General features: G+C 44.2%; 1 protein-coding gene across 6 annotated transcripts in view; it reads right to left on the bottom strand.

Moving 5' to 3' along the window:
• Nucleotides 1-4089: 4089 nt before the first annotated feature.
• vezf1 (vascular endothelial zinc finger 1) overlaps nt 4090-16795 on the bottom strand; it is a 55211-nt gene continuing 42505 nt past the window's right edge. For 2 of the 6 annotated variants that reach the window (XM_033045616.1, XM_033045618.1), the window contains one exon: nt 4090-5945. In XM_033045616.1, coding sequence (XP_032901507.1) covers nt 5827-5945 — 119 coding nt within the window. In that variant the 3' untranslated portion in view covers nt 4090-5826. Of the gene's footprint in view, nt 5946-8404; nt 9801-16795 lie in introns of those variants that run through there. The other 4 variants (XM_033045614.1, XM_033045615.1, XM_033045613.1 and 1 more) reach the window with 4 other exon arrangements.

Genomic DNA, 16795 nt, shown 5'->3' with positions numbered 1-16795 from the left:
CAGGGAGGAAGCCTTAAATGGTGGACATATTCATATTGCTCACCAACCAGCAATCACCCTAACATTATCCTACAAACGGGACCATTTTTTTACCATTTTAACAAAATCCAATTAACGTACAAACCTGTGAATCTTTGGAGTGTGGGGGAAAGCCAGAGCACCTGGAAAAAACCTACATGGTCGCTGCGAAAATGTACAATCTCTGCACCACCAGCATCCGTAGTCAAGAACAAACCCGGGTCTCTAGTGCTGCAAGGCAGCAACTCTTAAACAACTGTGCCACCACTTAAACATTCCCATTCTTTTTTTTTAAAATCAAACCTTAATGCAAAGGTTATGTCAGTGTTTGTACATAGATCCAACCTCAAATAGTGTAAGCTCACTTTAGCAGATGTTGATCAATGGCATTGTTTAAATACTCTGGACTATTCTACACCACCTGGTTCAGTAACATGCATTTCTACTCTTGATCTCTCCTTTCTCCTAACAATTATTGACATTCAGCTGACACTGCAACTTTAGTTTTAGTTTAATTCAGATCTTGGAAACAGGCCCTTCGGCCCACCGAGTCCATGCCAACCAGCGATCCCCGCACACCAACACTATCCTACACACACGAGGGGCAATTTACAATTTTTACCAGTCCAATTAACCTACAAACCTGTACGTCAATGGAGTGTGAGAGGAATCTGGAGTTCCCAGAGAAAACCCACGCAGATCACAGGGAGAACGTACAAACCCTGGTCACTGGCGCTGCAAGGCAGCTATACCGCTGCGCCACCGTGCCACCCTTATTCTGAAATACTTTTTTGGATATCTACAAAGGTTCAATAGCCTGTCATTTACTCTTTTGTATCTGCTCTTAACATCCAATTAGATCCTGGCTTATCTGTATTTTAACTCCGCTCCCTGCTTACTCTTACCTAAACAAAACCTTCCAAATTCTCAGTTGTGAAGGCTTCATTTGTTCTGCAGTCTTACGCTTAAGGGCAAGGCAATTCCAAACTTCTACCCTCCTCTTTAAAAACAAAAAGGTTTCACAGTTTGTTCTCTAATTTAATTCCTTTACAAAAAGCTCACCGTCCAAAAAAGAAAACTTTCAATGCAGGCACAAGGAAGTGCAGATGCTAGAATCTTGAGCAAAAAAACAAAGTGCTGGAGGAACTCATTGGGCCTTGCAGCATCTGCGGATGGAAATGGACAGATGCTGTTTTGAGTTGGGACCCTTCTTCAAGGCATTCACTGCAGCATTTCACTGACTTCGCAAGACAAACCAAGGAAATCCTCTAAACTCTAACTAGTTGGCAACTGCTGAGCACAAGAGTTTGAGACATATCACGTTCAAAGGATATAGGAGTCGAATTAGACCATTCAGCCCATCGAATGTATAAGTGTTGGAGTAATTCAGCGGATTTTCTCTGGAGAAAATGGATTGCGACCCTTCTTTCCGCTGATTGTGGGGGTGGGGACTGGAAACAAGAGAAGACCAGGATGAATGAGGGCCGTGAACAAATGACCTCAGACGGGAAGGTTCCCCGATAGACCGATTGTTGGTTGGGGACAGTGCGATCCCAAGAGGGATACATTGCTGCGAACTAGTGGAGGAAGTGGGGGAAGTGAGCTTGAGGGAAAAGCGAGGGGAGGGAGGAGTGTGGGATATGGCATGATCAACTTATTGATAGTCAGTTTCTTGTGCCTCCACTTTTCTTGCACTTGTTGGCACACCACACAAGACACTCAATCATCTTTTCAATTGATTATGGAAAACAAAATTGAGCAACTCAAAAATTAAAGTGCGCAATTCAATGAAAATGTTTCCTATTTTCTTCCTGCTCTTGGAAGACACCAGCTACCCTGGTACTGCAGGCAACGGCATCCATTTTGTGCCTCATCCAATCATTACCTCACCTATGGGCATCAGCTGGCTATTCTAACACAAGGGGCAACTCACTCAGAAATGGCCAGGCAACAATCAGATTAGGAGTGGGAACTCTGCCTTTGCAACAGAGATCCTTTATTTTTTGCCTTACTCGGGTCAATTATCCATTGGGTGGTCATAAAGTAGCTTTTGGAGTCTACTGCAGCTGTTATCGTGAACACCACAGCAATCCAACATAATGAAAGGTGGCCATGCTTAAAGCGACAGATTCTTAGTTTGGTTTGAAGATACAACACGTAAACAGGCCTGTTGGCCCACCGAGTCCGCGACGACCAGCATTAAACCAGTTAACTAGCACGATCCTGCACACTAGGGGCAATTTACAATCTTTACCAAAGCCAATTAACCTACAGATCTGTACGTCTTTGGAGAGTGAGAGGAAACCGGAGCACCCGGCAAAACTCACATAGTCACGGAGAGAACATACAAACTGCTTTCTATGGGCATTGAACACAGAAGGATGGATCCATCTCACATTAAAGATTTGTTTCAAAAGATATGATTCTATAAGGTTTGATGAAATAGACGAAGGGAAGAACGTGCAGACTCAAGTTTAGAGAATCCCATCACTAACACTTTCAATTGACTTGAAAGAATGAATGATTTCAGGAGAAACAAAGCTGAGACTATGTGAACCATTTTCCAGGCTTTTACAGTTCAGGAATTGGATTGAAAGGCAAATCTCCCTCGAGACCACAGCCAGTGTGTTAATATTGTAGATTAACTTATAATAACTGCCGAAGATGGACACAAAAAGCTGGAGTAACTCAGCGGATCAGGCAGCATCTCTGGTAAAAAGGAATAGTTAACATTTCGAGTCGAAACTCTTCTTCATACGGTTCTTCTTCTGAAGAAGGGATTCGACCTGAAACGTCACCTTACCTTTTCTCCAGAGTTGCTGCCTGACCCGTTGAGTTACTCCAGCTTTTTGTGTCTATCTTCGGTGTCGGTGCCCTGCCAGCAGCCTGTTCCTTATTTCAGACTTTTTGTTTGTGTGTCTAATGTTAGTTTGGGTGTCTCTTGGTGTGTCTTGTGTGGAGGGTGGTGGGGAGGGGAAAGGGGGGGAACCACTTTCGGTCGCCTCCTCGACGGAGAGATGATTTTTTCTATGTCGCCTCCCTCGCGGCCTAACATCATGGATTGCAGCGGCCTTCCCCGGAGTCGGGCCCAGAGCATCGGCAGCAGGCGCAGCGTGGACATTCCATCGCGGAGCGGGCGAACCCTTACCGGGGGTCGCCAGAGAGGAGTGCTCCAATCGCTGGCCTGGTGATGATGACATGGTGGGGCTGTGGTCTGCGGAGCTTCTAGCCGCGGGCGTAGCATGGACTTACCATCCGGAGCCTGGGATGCCTCGCCGGGTATCACCGGAGCAGAGCTCCGACCGCCGGCTCGTGGCCTGTAGCCGCAGTCTCCGGTAGGAAAGTGCCCAGTCGGGACCTCCAAGCCGCAGAATGTGTTTGTCCGTCCTGACGTCGAAGTTTGGATCATCCCGACGAGAGTGCTTGCACACCAGGCCGTCCGTAGCGGCCACTACGGAGGGGTTATGGCCCCGACCACGGGAGAACAGAGGAGGAGGACTGACTGAACTTTGTTGCCTTCCACCACACTGATGAATGCTGTGGTGGATGTTTGTGTTAAATCTTATTGTGTATTATGTGTTGTTTTTAAGTGTATCACTGCTGGCAAATTCATTTCACTGCACCTTCGGGTGTATGTGATGAATAAAATTGACTTTGACTTTGTTCACCAGCATCTGCAGTTCCTTCCTACACATTAGTATAACTGCCATTTGTTTGCAAGATCTGCATAAAACACACTGAACTAGCTGGACCAAATCTACTCACTCCAGAACGCTGGAGTTTTCAGATCCAAATTCAACCAGAAAAATAGTCCCAGTTTCTCCTTTGATCTTTTCCATCTCACCTTGAGGACTGGAAGATGTAACGCAGTTACATAGATAACCCCAGAACTGACAGACCAAACAGTTTAGCCTCAGGTGTGGAAAATCAAGAGGTGAATAGATGTGGTGAATGCAGTCTTTTACCCAGAGTAGGGAATCAAGAACCAGAGGACATAGGTTTAAGGTGAGGCGAAAAGATTTAATAGGAACCTGAGGGGCAACTTTTTCACCCAGAGGGTGGTGGGTAAATCGAATGAGCTGCCAGAGGAGGTAGTTGAAGCAGGTACCATAACATCATTTAAAAGACACTTGGACAGGTACACAGATAGGGAAGCTTTAGGGGGATATGGACTAACCCAGGCTGGTGGGATGTGTAGATGGGGAATCTTGGTCGGTATGGATGAGTTGGGCTGAAGGACCCGTTTCCATGCTGCATGACTGTGACACTATTTATTGATATAAACTGGTCATATTTTACATTTGAGAATATAATCTAGAGTGCAGATTGTAACGATACGTGCCATTTGTGCACAGATTATGGCAGAGTTGTGAAGGCAATCACAAAAGCATACGGAATCCTGACCCTTATGGACGAAGGCAGAGAGCAGGGGAACAAAGAAGATATGGTGACTTTGACAAAATGTTGTTCGGCCACAACTGGGGTATCGCGCGCCTCTTTGGGTATCAGATTTGAGTGAAGCGAAGGTCTTGGGGAGACTTCAGAAGAAATTTGTGAGAATGATTCCAGATGATGAGGGACTTCAGTCCCTGGATAGAGTGGAGAAACCAAGATTATGAGGAGATCTGACATAGACCTGGTTAAAACGACAAAGGACCCGCGGTAAATAGAGTGAGACGGTTCCGACTGGTGATAAGGTGTAGAACTGGAGAACGTTTGATGAAGACGACTGGAAAAGGAAGGAAAAAAAGGAAAATAGAACAACTTTTTTCCGTTGAAACTCTGCGAGGCCCCAGAACCTAAGTGCACGGCTAGAGAGGGACGGAGAAGACAGACTCTATCATACCGCTCACTGCAAAGATGGGAAAAGATTAGAACGGGAAATGTATGCTGGGCTGTGGGGAGGGACCAGCTGGATCGCTCTTGCACACCACTAATGCGGACTCCATGGGTCTTCCGCCGCGCCCTACCCTCCTCTCCGAATCTGACGAACACGAGGTGGATGTAAATTTTTTTTTAAAAGAACAAACGGCAAAACCAAAAACAGTAGTCACAGAAGAAACATTAAACCAGCACCTTCTTGTACTCGATGCCCATTTTCAAGGCCCTCATTAATAAAGGGGAACTTTCACACCAGTGCAAAACGTTGCACCAATGTGTCTTCAGAGCATTCTTTAAAAACAAGGTTGTAACTTCACACTCACTTATATAGTAAATGACAATTCATGAGAATACAGATTCTAAGATAAGTGCAGGTACTATATAACATTTTAAACACCTGCACATTCCAGGCAGTCCATCTAGGAATATTTTTGCTCTTCCCTCCTGATGTCTATCGTTCTCCGGCGTGATCAAATTCACTCGTACAATTAGATGCAACAGCTGAGCATATCCGAATGCACTATGCGGCCATCCACTAATTTGTGACCAATTTTGCGTTCCTGTTCGGACTGAAAATCATCAGTGGAATTGCCTTGTGAATTTGGCAAATATTTAGACGGGCATTCATTTCCGCAGCACTAAAGCTCTAAACTATTCCCAGATGGAGGTACGGGAATGATACAGATAGATAGATAACCTACTTTTAACTAGTCATTAAATCTGGAGTCTGGGTATTAGACCACAATTTTACATAGTCAGTGAAACCACAAACCGATGCTTTCCTCTCCTGGGAGAAAAAACCCGCAAGATTTTCTCTTCTTCTTGACAGAATGAGCCGAAGATCCCGGGTTTTTAGGGGGGGGGGAACTGCTGGTTGACAAGTTTCTAATTCGCCGTTGATCGCATGGCAGCTGCCTTCAGGACTTTTCACCAGGGTGGGGAGGATGGCAGGACCTGGGACAGGAAGGGCACGCTGTCCACGGGTCTGACTGTTATATTCTCCGGGCTTGGAGCTGCCGCTGGAGTATGGCAAACCTCAGCAGTGTCTGGAAAAATAAAAGATGGTGAGGGAGGAAGGTCAGAGAGAAAATGGAGTCCGTTAACAAACAAACGCGCGTTAAAAAATTACATTTAACACTACAAATTGTCTCCTCTATTTAAAGACGCAGTCTTCCTGCTCCACGGCAAATAAATGAAGGAAAACAAACTTTAAAACTTGTGGGTTAATTGGATTCTGTAAAAATTGTAAATTATTCCTAGTGTGTAGGATGTTGTTAGTGTACAGGGTTATCGCTGGTCAGCATGGACTTGGTGGACCGAAGCGCCTGTTTCCACGCTGTATCTCTAAAGTTTTATCAATGTACCAGTCTCTAAATTTTAGTTTCTGGTAACAAAATGCCTTAATATTTCCACTGCTGATTTAGTTTAGTTTATTATTATCACATGTACCAAGGAACCGTGAAGTTTTTTTGTTGTGCGCTAACCAGTCAGCGAAAAGGCTATACATGATTACAATTAAGCTGTCCACAGTGTACAGATACACGATAAAGGGAATAATGTTTAGTGCAAGATAAAGTCCAGTAAATTCCTATTTTAAAAAAATGAGGTAGATGGGAGGTCAGGACTCCTTTCTAGTTGGTGAGAGGATGGTTATGTTACCTAATAACAGCTGGGGGGAAAACTGTTCCCGAATCTGGAGGTGTGTGTTTTCAAACTACTGTACCTCTTGGCTGATAAAGAGGGGAGATTAGGGGTGGTTGGCCTTTGATTATGCTGTTGACCTTGCCGAGGCAGCATGGAAGTGAAGATGGAATCAATGGAAGGAGGTTGGCTTGTGTTCCGAGCTATGTACACAACTCTCTGCAATTTGTTGTGGTCTCGGATGGAGTTGTATTAAAACCAATTGGACGTCAAGCAGTTTAGAATGGAGGAAAATATTATTTTTATCCCCATGGTTTCAGCAGGGGACTTTGAAACATTAATAATCAATATATTTTACTATTTACAAGCTATACAAGAGAAAAACAGTCTTTTAATTTCCCTTTAAAACACAACTGAAACATGAGCTATGTTATATTTAAAAAAAGGAAACTGGAAATGTTATTTGTCAAAATAGACAACAACAAAAAAAACTGGTACAATCACAATGTTTAAGAAACATTTGGACAGGTACATGGATAGGATAGGTTTAACTATGGGCCAAATGCAGGCAGGTGGGACTAGTGTAGATGAGACATGTTGGTCAGTATGGGCAAGTTGGGCTGAAGGGCCCAGTTTCCATGCTGTATGACTCTATGACAAACTATAATACATAGGAGTTAGAACAAAGATGATCAGCCATGATCACATTGAATGGCGGAGCTGGCTCGAAGGGCCGAATGGCCTACTCCTGCGTCTATTGTCTATAATATTTGTTGTATAAAGCAGGGAAGATAGACCCAAAATGCTGGAGTAACTCAGCAGGTGAGGCAGCATCTCTGGAGAAAAGGAATAGGTGACATTTCGGGTCAAGACCCTTCTTCAGACTGAGAATCAGGGGGAATGGAAACTAGATGGATGAAAAGGTTTAGAACAAATCAGAGCCAGCACAGATGACCCAGAAAAGGTGGAGCCCACAACGGTCCATTGTTGGATGTGGAAGAGGTGACAACGAGGGGATATGAACAGTGAAACTGGCAGGGCAACTAGGGTGGGAGGGAGAGTGGGAGGGAGAGAGGGGGGGAGAGAGAGGGAGAGGGAGAGGGAGAGGGAGAGGGAGAGGGAGAGGGAGACGGAGACGGAGACGGAGACGGAGAGGGAGACGGAGAGGGAGAGGGAGAGGGAGAGGGAGAGGGAGAGGGAGAGGGAGAGGGAGAGGGAGAGGGAATGCAAGCTTACTTGAAATTAGAGAAATCAATATCATATCGCTGGGTTGTAGGCTGCCTAAGCAAAATATGAAGTGCTGTTCCTTCAATTTGCCTGTGGCCTTATTCTGAGAGGTTATGAGGCCCAGGACAGGAAGGTCAGTGTGGGAATGGGAGTTTAAATGTTTGTCAAACGGAAGATCGCGTAGGCCATGGTTTGTGTATTTTCAGGGGCAATACTCTTTGAGCAAAGGTCTTGAAGCAGCATTTTTTTTTTGTGGTGTATTGGAGAGTCATGAAGTGCAAGGAATGAGATGTGGACTAGGGGAGACGTTAAGCAAAGCCTAGATAACTTCCCAGTAGGGCATTAGGAATAATTATGGAGACAGGTTATCCTTTTCCCAGGCAGTTATATTGTGAAGTCAAAGTAAAAAGCTCTGGATGTCATCTACTTTGGTAACTCAGAATCAAACTGAAGGGGCAATGGAAAAGGAGCTCAAACACTGAGAATTCAAAATGATACCACATTGGATGCATGGACTGCCTTCAAACGTCTTGGTAGAGCAACAGACATGGGTTACTTACAGAGATAGGCACAAAGTGCTGGAGTAACTCAGCGGGTCAGGTGGCATCTCTGGAGAACATGGATAGGCGACATTTCAGGTCGGGACCCTTCTTTAGACTGATTGTGGTGGGGTTTGAACTGGGAGAACGGGACTGGAAGCAAGAATAAACCAGGACAAATCAAGGCTGGCAACAGATTACCTCAGCCAGGGAGGTTCCCTGATAGGCACATCGTTGGGTATGGATGGTGTGATCCCAAGAGGGATACATCGTTGTGAGCTGTGGAACTGGTAAGGGAAGTAGAACAAATTGCCTGTGCCAGCCATGCTATTAATAATCATGGGATAATCTCATCTATTCTCCATACAGAAATTATTCAGAATCTCTGGAAAGAAACCCAGCAAAGGCACGAAGGGCCCAATAGTTTTAGAGAACAAAATGGCTGTCAACTTCAAAGGAGCTACAATGGCAAGCGAAAGCCGAGTCTATTTTCAGATTCACTAGCGGTTCTCCTACGGTTCATAAAAAGCCGTAACACATTCTCAGTGCACCCGTGAACATAAAAATGTGACTTTGCATCTTTTTGGCTTACAGAGGTCCACCTGAAGGCAAAAGTACACAGCTTTTATGTTTCCAACGATGTCCAAATGAGGAACAGTCAATAAAGCGTACAACACCTATTTGAACGTTAACACATGCACATTCATGAACTTTTTCCCATGACAAATGCCTTTGTCTACGTTTATAAAACACCATCATCGCTGCTGTACCAGATGGGCATGCACCATAACAATTTATAATAGGAATATAAAAAAATATATAATAAATGACTTAAAAATGGTGATTAAATTAAGCTGTGTACCATGGTCCAATTACCCATGCATTAACTGCGTCATCTGCAAACTTAAGAGGAGATTGGAGAGCTGAGGAGATTTATTTTAATAGTTGGGTGTAAATTGAAACTGAAGAACCTATCATTAAACTAAAATTAATAGTGGTTGAGATCTTCATCTGATTAATCAAATTGAATTAACTTTTAGGAATTTGTGGCAGGGAGCCAAGCAGCTACAATCTGAGGGAAAACCGATATTTCTGTCAATTTATTACATACCACTGAAATGCACCCCCTGAAGGCTCTCTACATGTCCACTCCCCTCCCCTTCATGACAAGATCACAGGAAAACCCCAACAGCCCTGCAAGCTCAGCTCGCAGGTTCGAGTCCCAAGACTGCCTGGCGCTCTCCCCAACTCACTTGCCTCAGCTTGGTAAGTTTTGTCAGTTCTCAACTGGGCTGCTAGATGAAGCGCCACGCAGTACCAAGGCATTCCATGTCAGGTGGGGTGAGGCGGCGGGAAAGCAGGCAGAATCCAACTCGCCCCATTTCAATGGCGCTTCCTGCTGGCCAATTGTGGAGTGGCATTGACAGTAGCTGTAGTGAAGTCCACCCCTGAAGGGGGAAGCGAGGGGGAAAGTGGTATCCATGGGAGGAAAATCTAAATTAAAAAAGCAAACTCAGGCAATCGAAACTATTAACGCTCGTCATAGCACTAACAAAAAATAATATAATAATAAGTGTCAAGTCTTTGTTTCTAATGTCTCTAACTTGGGTTAGTGGATTGAAAACGGAAATTTAGAGCTAGAGTTTAAAGATTGACTGGACAGTATTTTAGGAGATGCACATGATATAAAATGTGGCAACCACAAAACACAGCAATCCTTAACTTATAGTAAAGTCTTTTCATGCAATACAATAGTTACCAGGTAGAAAACCGGATATTAAAAAGTTAATGGAAAAAAATGTAACCATTAGTATACGACATATTCAAGTACCAGGACAATGCTCTCACTCCCAGATCACTTTTAAAGCCTTGTTTTAAGCATCAGAGTGTACCCAAAGTAGTTAACACTTTACAGTCTAACTCGGACGATGAGCATCAATATATAGTGTGCAGATTAAATTTGTAAAGCAGCACATAAGATTCATTCTAACCAATGTCTCAGTGTTTAGTTGCCATTGATTGCAGGGTATTGACAGCGGCAAGAGCAGATTTAACAATTACAAAAATAATTAGCCTCGTTCGAGTAGAGTTGTGATATTCGGTGTTTACCTCAGCAACAGACCACACTTTCTAATGACCGGTTGTGAAGTTTGCCATTTGTTGACTGGACATGATGTTGTTTAGGGTGGCACAGTGGCACAAGGGTAGTTGCTGCCTTACAGCGCCGGAGACCCGGGTTCAATCCTGACTAGGGGTGCTGTCTGTGCGGAGTTTGTACGTTCTCCCCGTGACTGTGTTTTTTCTCCGGGTGCTCCGGTTTCCTCCCACACTTCAAACACCTACAGGTGTGTGGGTTAATTGGCATCGGTAAGTTGTAAAATAGTCCCTAGTGTGTAGGATAGTGTTAGTGTATGGAATGATCACTGGTTGACGCTAGACTCGGTGGGCCGAAGGGTCTGTTTCTGCTAAAGTCTAACTGCTAGCACAGTCATCTATGGTTATGCACATGCCTTATCTCCACAGGTTTGCTTCCCTTAAATCAAAGACTTCAATCACTTTCTGCAGGTGGAAGCTGAGGAATGATCTTGTTGACTGAAATGGGCAGATCCGTGCAGACACAAGGGACTGCAGATGTTGGTTTACAGAAGTAGACACAAAGTGCTGGAGTAACTCAGTGGGTCAGGCAGCAGCTCTGGGGAACATGGATTGGTAATGTTTCCAGTCGGGAAAAGGTTGCCAATCAGATTCCTATTAAATCTTTCCCCTCTCACTTTAAACCGATGGTTGTCGATTCTCCTGCCCTCGGTAAAAGACTCTTTGTATTCACCCTAACTATTCCCCTCATGATGTTATAAACCTGTATCGGCTTCCTGCACTCCAACGAATAGACTCCTAACCTACCCAACCTTTGTTTCAGGCCCTCATGTCCTGACAACATCCTCGTAGAAGGGTTCATTCTTCATCCCAACATTGGATGCCGACAGTCCTTTCAGGTGAGACAGAGGTTCACATGTACCTCCTCTAACCTCATCTACTCCCCTTCCCATTCTCACACTGACCTTTCTGTCCTGGGCCTCCTCCGTTGCCAGTGTGAGGCCACACGCAAACTGGAGGAACAGCACCTCGTATTTCGCTTGGGCGGCTTACAGCCCAGCAATATGAACTTTGAATTCTCTAATTTTCAAGTAACTTCTACTAACACTTCTCTCCCCTCCAAGGTGATTAACGGTCGGTGTGGACTCGGTGAACCAAGCTGAATCTCTAAACTAAACAATTAATTGGTAAATGAAGGAGGCTAAATGTATTACAGGTCCTGCATGCAATAGGAACTTAATGTATTTCTGAACTAAGTATGATAATATGCCATTATTCTTTAAGAGTTATTAAGGCCCAAGTTGTTTATTGTGCAACTGTATAATTGGATGAACATAGAACAGTACAGCACAGGAACAGGGAACAGGCCCTTCAACCCATAATGTCTGTGGCAAACATGATGCCAAGACCATCACTTATCTGCCTGCACGCAATTCATGTCCTCTATATCCATGTGCCTATCCAAAGGTCTCTGAAACGGCACTATTGTATCTGCCTTCACCACCACCACAGACTACGTTCCTGGCACCCATTTTAACCCAAGTTAAAAATAACTTGCCCCGCACATCTCCTTTAAAAGTTGCCCCTCTCATCTTAAAGCTGTGCCCTCTAGTATTTGATATTTACATCCCGGGGGAAAAAGGTTCTGCCCGTCTTTCCTATCTATCCTCTCATCATTTTATATACTTCTATCAGGTCTCCCCTCAACCTCTGGCATTCCAAAGAAAACAATCCAAGTCTGTCCAACCTCTCTCTGTAGCTAATTTTAGCGACTTTACACATTCAGTGCAGAAACGGGTCCGTGCTGACCAGCGATCACCTGTACACTCGTTCTATCCTACACATTAGGGACAATTTTGCAGAAGCCAATTATTATTAACCTATAAACCTGTAGTCTTTGGAGTGTGGGAGGAAACCGGTCACAGGGAGAATGTACAAACTCTGTACAAACAACACTAGTAGTCAGGATGGAACCCGAGTCTCTGGCGCTGTAAGGCAGCAACTCTACCGCTGCGCCGCCCAGATATACAGACATTTTTGCCAATCATTTCTAGGATCCCACGGAGCAATTTCAAATAAAGGCTGACCAGATTCAAAGGTTAAAGAAAGCACCCAACAATAAAATACCTAAAGCACTGAATCAAGGAGATGAATACAGGATCAGAACTAATTGCCATGTACAGGAACTCATCAGACTCATTGGGCTGAATACCCCACTTCTACATTATAAGGAAACATGGGACAATGACATTTGCTGTGTCTGTGTGGGGGTTGCACATTCTGCCTGTGACCGTGTTCATTTCATGCTTGTGCTCCAGTTTCCTCCCGCATTCTAAAGACCAACGGTTGGCAGGTTAATGGGCCTCTGTAAATTGCCCCATGTGCGTAGGGAGCAGATGCAAAAGTGGTATAACACAGAACTAGTATAGACGGGTGATCAATGGTCGGTGTGGACTCAGTGGGCCGAAGGGCCGGTTTTTATGGTATCTTTCAATCAAGAAATCAATCAAAAACTGCTGGTCGAACTCTTGCTGCCTAACTCACTGAGTGTTTGTTTTTTTGTCCAAGATTCTGGCATTCGTATTCTCGTGTCTCCAGGATGATATCCAGATCAGATCTATACTCTTATAACAGATGCCTCCAAAAAACCTCCCCAGAAATGAATTTCTAAGAGTTTTTCCCCCTAATGGACTTTTAACAGGAATGACTGAAATATTTAAAACAAAAATACAACTGTTATTTAAAAGTTAATGGGAAGACTCAATATTAAAGATCACCATGTCGACTAAGACCACGAGAAATTACAGAGAATTGTAGATGCAGCCAGACCACCACACAAATAAACCACCCTTCCATTGACACCATCTATACTTCTCGCTGCCTCGGCAAAGCCAGCAGCATAATCAAGGACGAGTCTCACTCCCTCTTCTCCCATCAGGCAAGTGGTACAGAAGTTTGAAAATGCACACCTCCAGATTCAGGGAAAGTTTCTTCCCGGCTGTTATCAGGCAACTGAATCATCCTATCAAAAACTAGAGAGCAGTCCTGAGCTACTATCGACCTGATTGAAGACCCTTGGACTATCCTTAATTGGAATTTACTGGACTTATCTTGCACTAAACGTTAGACCCTTTATCATGTAGCTATACACTGTGGATGGCTTGATTGTAATCATGTGTAGTCATTCCGCTGACTGGTTAGCCCGCAAGAAAAAGCTTTTCACTGTACCTCAGTACACGTGACAATAAACTAAACTACCACTAAACGCCCAGGATTGAAAAAGTGGTCACACGGCACTTTATTATATCTCTTAGAAATTTTTGTAAAGTGCTTCACAAACAATGGAAAAGGCGAAACGGTGTCAAAAAGACCAATAAGCCTGAGATTGAGAAAATTTGAGTCCAAGACATTTATAAGAAAAGGGGATGTAATGAGATTAAACAAGAGGAGAACATTAAAGGAGACAGTAATGTTTCTGTAGATACTTAAAAGGAAAAGATGAACTGGTTATGTGGGACCTTGGTTGGTTTAAGTTTAGGTTTTTTACTGTCATGTGTACTGAGGTACGGTGAAAAGCTTTGTTTCGCATGCTATCCAAACAGATCACCTAATACTATACATAAAGATATTCACGCCAAACTCGTGCAATAAGTAGAGTAATGGGGAAGGTGCAGAGTGTAGAATATAGTTCTCAGCATTGTGGCACATTGGTTCCAGACAAAGTCCAGTGCCCCTGATGGAGTAGAGGTGAATCAGACAGTACACTAGCTTATGGAAGGAACGTTCACAACCCTGATAGCAGAGGGGAAGCAGCTCTTCTTGAATCTGGCGGTCCGCGCTTTCAAGCTTCTGTATCATCTGTACAATGGGAGCAAGGAGAAGGAGGATGACCAGGGTGGGACAAGTCTTTGATTATGCTGGCTGTTTTTCTGAGGCAAGGTGAAGTGTAGATGGAGTCAATGGTGGGGACTCTGATCTGTGTGATGGACTGGCCTACATCCACAACTCCCTACAATTTCTTGTGGTCATGGGAAGGGCAGTTCCGTCAGAGGAATTACATTGGGGAAAGAGCAAAGAAACTAATCCAATGCTTTGTGTCTGCTTTATCTGATGAATACACATAAAACCTCCCAGAAATAATTAAGAGTGATGGAGGAGCTGAACGTACATCACATGATCTTCTAAGAGGTGGCTCTGGAGTCAGTAACTGTCTGCATCCTGAATTCTGGAGATTCTAAAATGGTTCTTGGAGATTAGCAAGGTAGCAAATGGAAACTCCACTATCTGTAAAAGGGAGAAAATAGGAACTACCCTATTATTCCCATAAGAATTTTACTTATTTCCGTAAGATCATCTCCCATTCTTCTGAACTTGGGAGTATTGGCCCAGTTATTCAGATATCTCAACAATGCTTCAATTATCAAGCATGTGGTAGCTGGACACTTAGAAAATAACCTCCAGGCAACACAGACAATGCAGTAAATAATTGTTGACAATTAGTCACCATTTACTGAGGTGGGAATATAGTGGATGTCATAAATTTGGACCTTTAGAACATCTTCAATAAGGCATCATACGGAGTTGCTAAACAAACTGACAGCATTTAGGGACAGCTGATTTGAGCCTACATCAGGACAATGCCGACTATCCCTCGCCTTCACAGATGCTGCCTGACCTGCTGTGTATCAGTTTGTTTTTTTCCATTCCAGATTACAGTAATCTGTTGTGTCTTCAAGTCTAAGGTTTGTTGATGATATAAAGGGGCAACACCATGGCACCACGACAGAGTTGCTGCTTTGCAGCACCGGAGGCCTGGGCTCAATCCTGACTACAGGTGCTGTCTGTAAGGAGTTTGCACGTTCTCCCTGTGACTGCGAGGGTTTTCTCCTGGTGCTTCTGTTTCCTCCTACACTCCAAAGAACTGCAGGTTTGTGGGTTAATAGTCCCTAGTGAGTCAGATAGAACTGGTGTTTTGGTGATCACTGGTCGGCACGGGCTCAGTGGGCCGAAGGGACTTTTTCCAAGCTGCATCTCTAAATTAGTACGGTTTGTGAGGAACTGCTGGGGTTTCAAGGGGACATTGACGGGCTAAATGAATGGACAAGAACACAGCAGACAAAATAAAATGCGAAAGACAGGCCGCGGCTTTTATAGAAAGATAAATGGATAGAGATTGAATAGTGTTGGGGTTCAAAAAGACCTATGTGTCCTTGAACATGATATACTTCAAGTTAACAAACTTGCATGCAATTAGAAAACCAAACAGTATGCTCCCCTTTACTGCAGTTTTGGTATAAGAGCAAAATTGTTTCAATGCAACTCTAACAGGGCTTTGGACTATTGTGTACAAGTCTGCTCCTCCTTCCAAGCAGGAAGCATTCAAAGGAGTGTGCCATCAATTAACTGAAATCAATGGACACCAATAGTAAAGACCCCAGTGGTTACAGAAAGGAACGTGGCTGTTGTTCTTCGAGGCCAATCATAAGTTCGAGGAGCAGAATTGGGGCATTCGGCCCATCAAGTCTACTCCGCCATCCAATCATGGCTGATCTATCTTTGCCCTCTCATTCTCCTGCCTTTGCCCCATAACCTCTAACACCAACCAACCATCCCACTCCCAGGACAACTAAACGGGGGCTCTTCAGGGCAATATCTTGGCTTAGTTTAGTTTATTGTCACGTGTACAGCGAAAAGCTTTTTTGTTGCGTGCTATCCAGTCAGCGGAAAGACTATACATGGTTACAATCAGGCGGCCCACAGTGTACAGATACAGTAAGAGGATAGTTAGAGTAAGATATACTGCTGTTGGAGTCGTGGTTTAAAAGAGTGGAGCGATTGTAATGAATGATTGCAGATCTGCGCCTGGGACCAGCATGCAGAGTCGCCTGGCTTGGGCGCCATCTTGACTGCCGAACCAACTCCAGCTGGTTCAACCACCTTCCTTCCATCAGGTCACAATGAGGAGGTTCACTGATGAATGCAGCGTTCATTTTTATTTACAAGGGTACAGAGAAGATTTATAAGCATGTTGCCAGGGCTCGAGGGGCTGGGAGAGGCTGAGCATGCTAGGACTTTATTCCTTGAAGCGCAGGTGGCTGAAGGGTGGTCTTATAAAGGTTTTGTTTTAATTTAGTTTAGTTTAGAGATACTGCACGGAAACAGGCCCTTCAGCCCACCGAGTCCGTGCCGACCAGCGATCCCCTTACCAGCACCATCCGACAAACTCGGGACAATTTACAATTTTTACCAAAGCCAATTAACCTACAAACCTGTATATCTTTGGAGTGTGGGAGGAAACTGAAGCACCCGGAGAAAATCCACATGGTCACAGAGAGAACGTACAAACTCCGTATAGATAGCACCCTGAGTCGGGATCAAACCTGGGTCTCTGGCAC

The sequence above is a fragment of the Amblyraja radiata genome, chromosome 28 (assembly GCF_010909765.2).
Source record: "Amblyraja radiata isolate CabotCenter1 chromosome 28, sAmbRad1.1.pri, whole genome shotgun sequence".
Taxonomy (NCBI): domain Eukaryota; kingdom Metazoa; phylum Chordata; class Chondrichthyes; order Rajiformes; family Rajidae; genus Amblyraja; species Amblyraja radiata.
The sequence above is the reverse complement of the archived record's forward strand: the minus strand, read 5'-3'. Positions and strand labels throughout refer to the sequence as shown.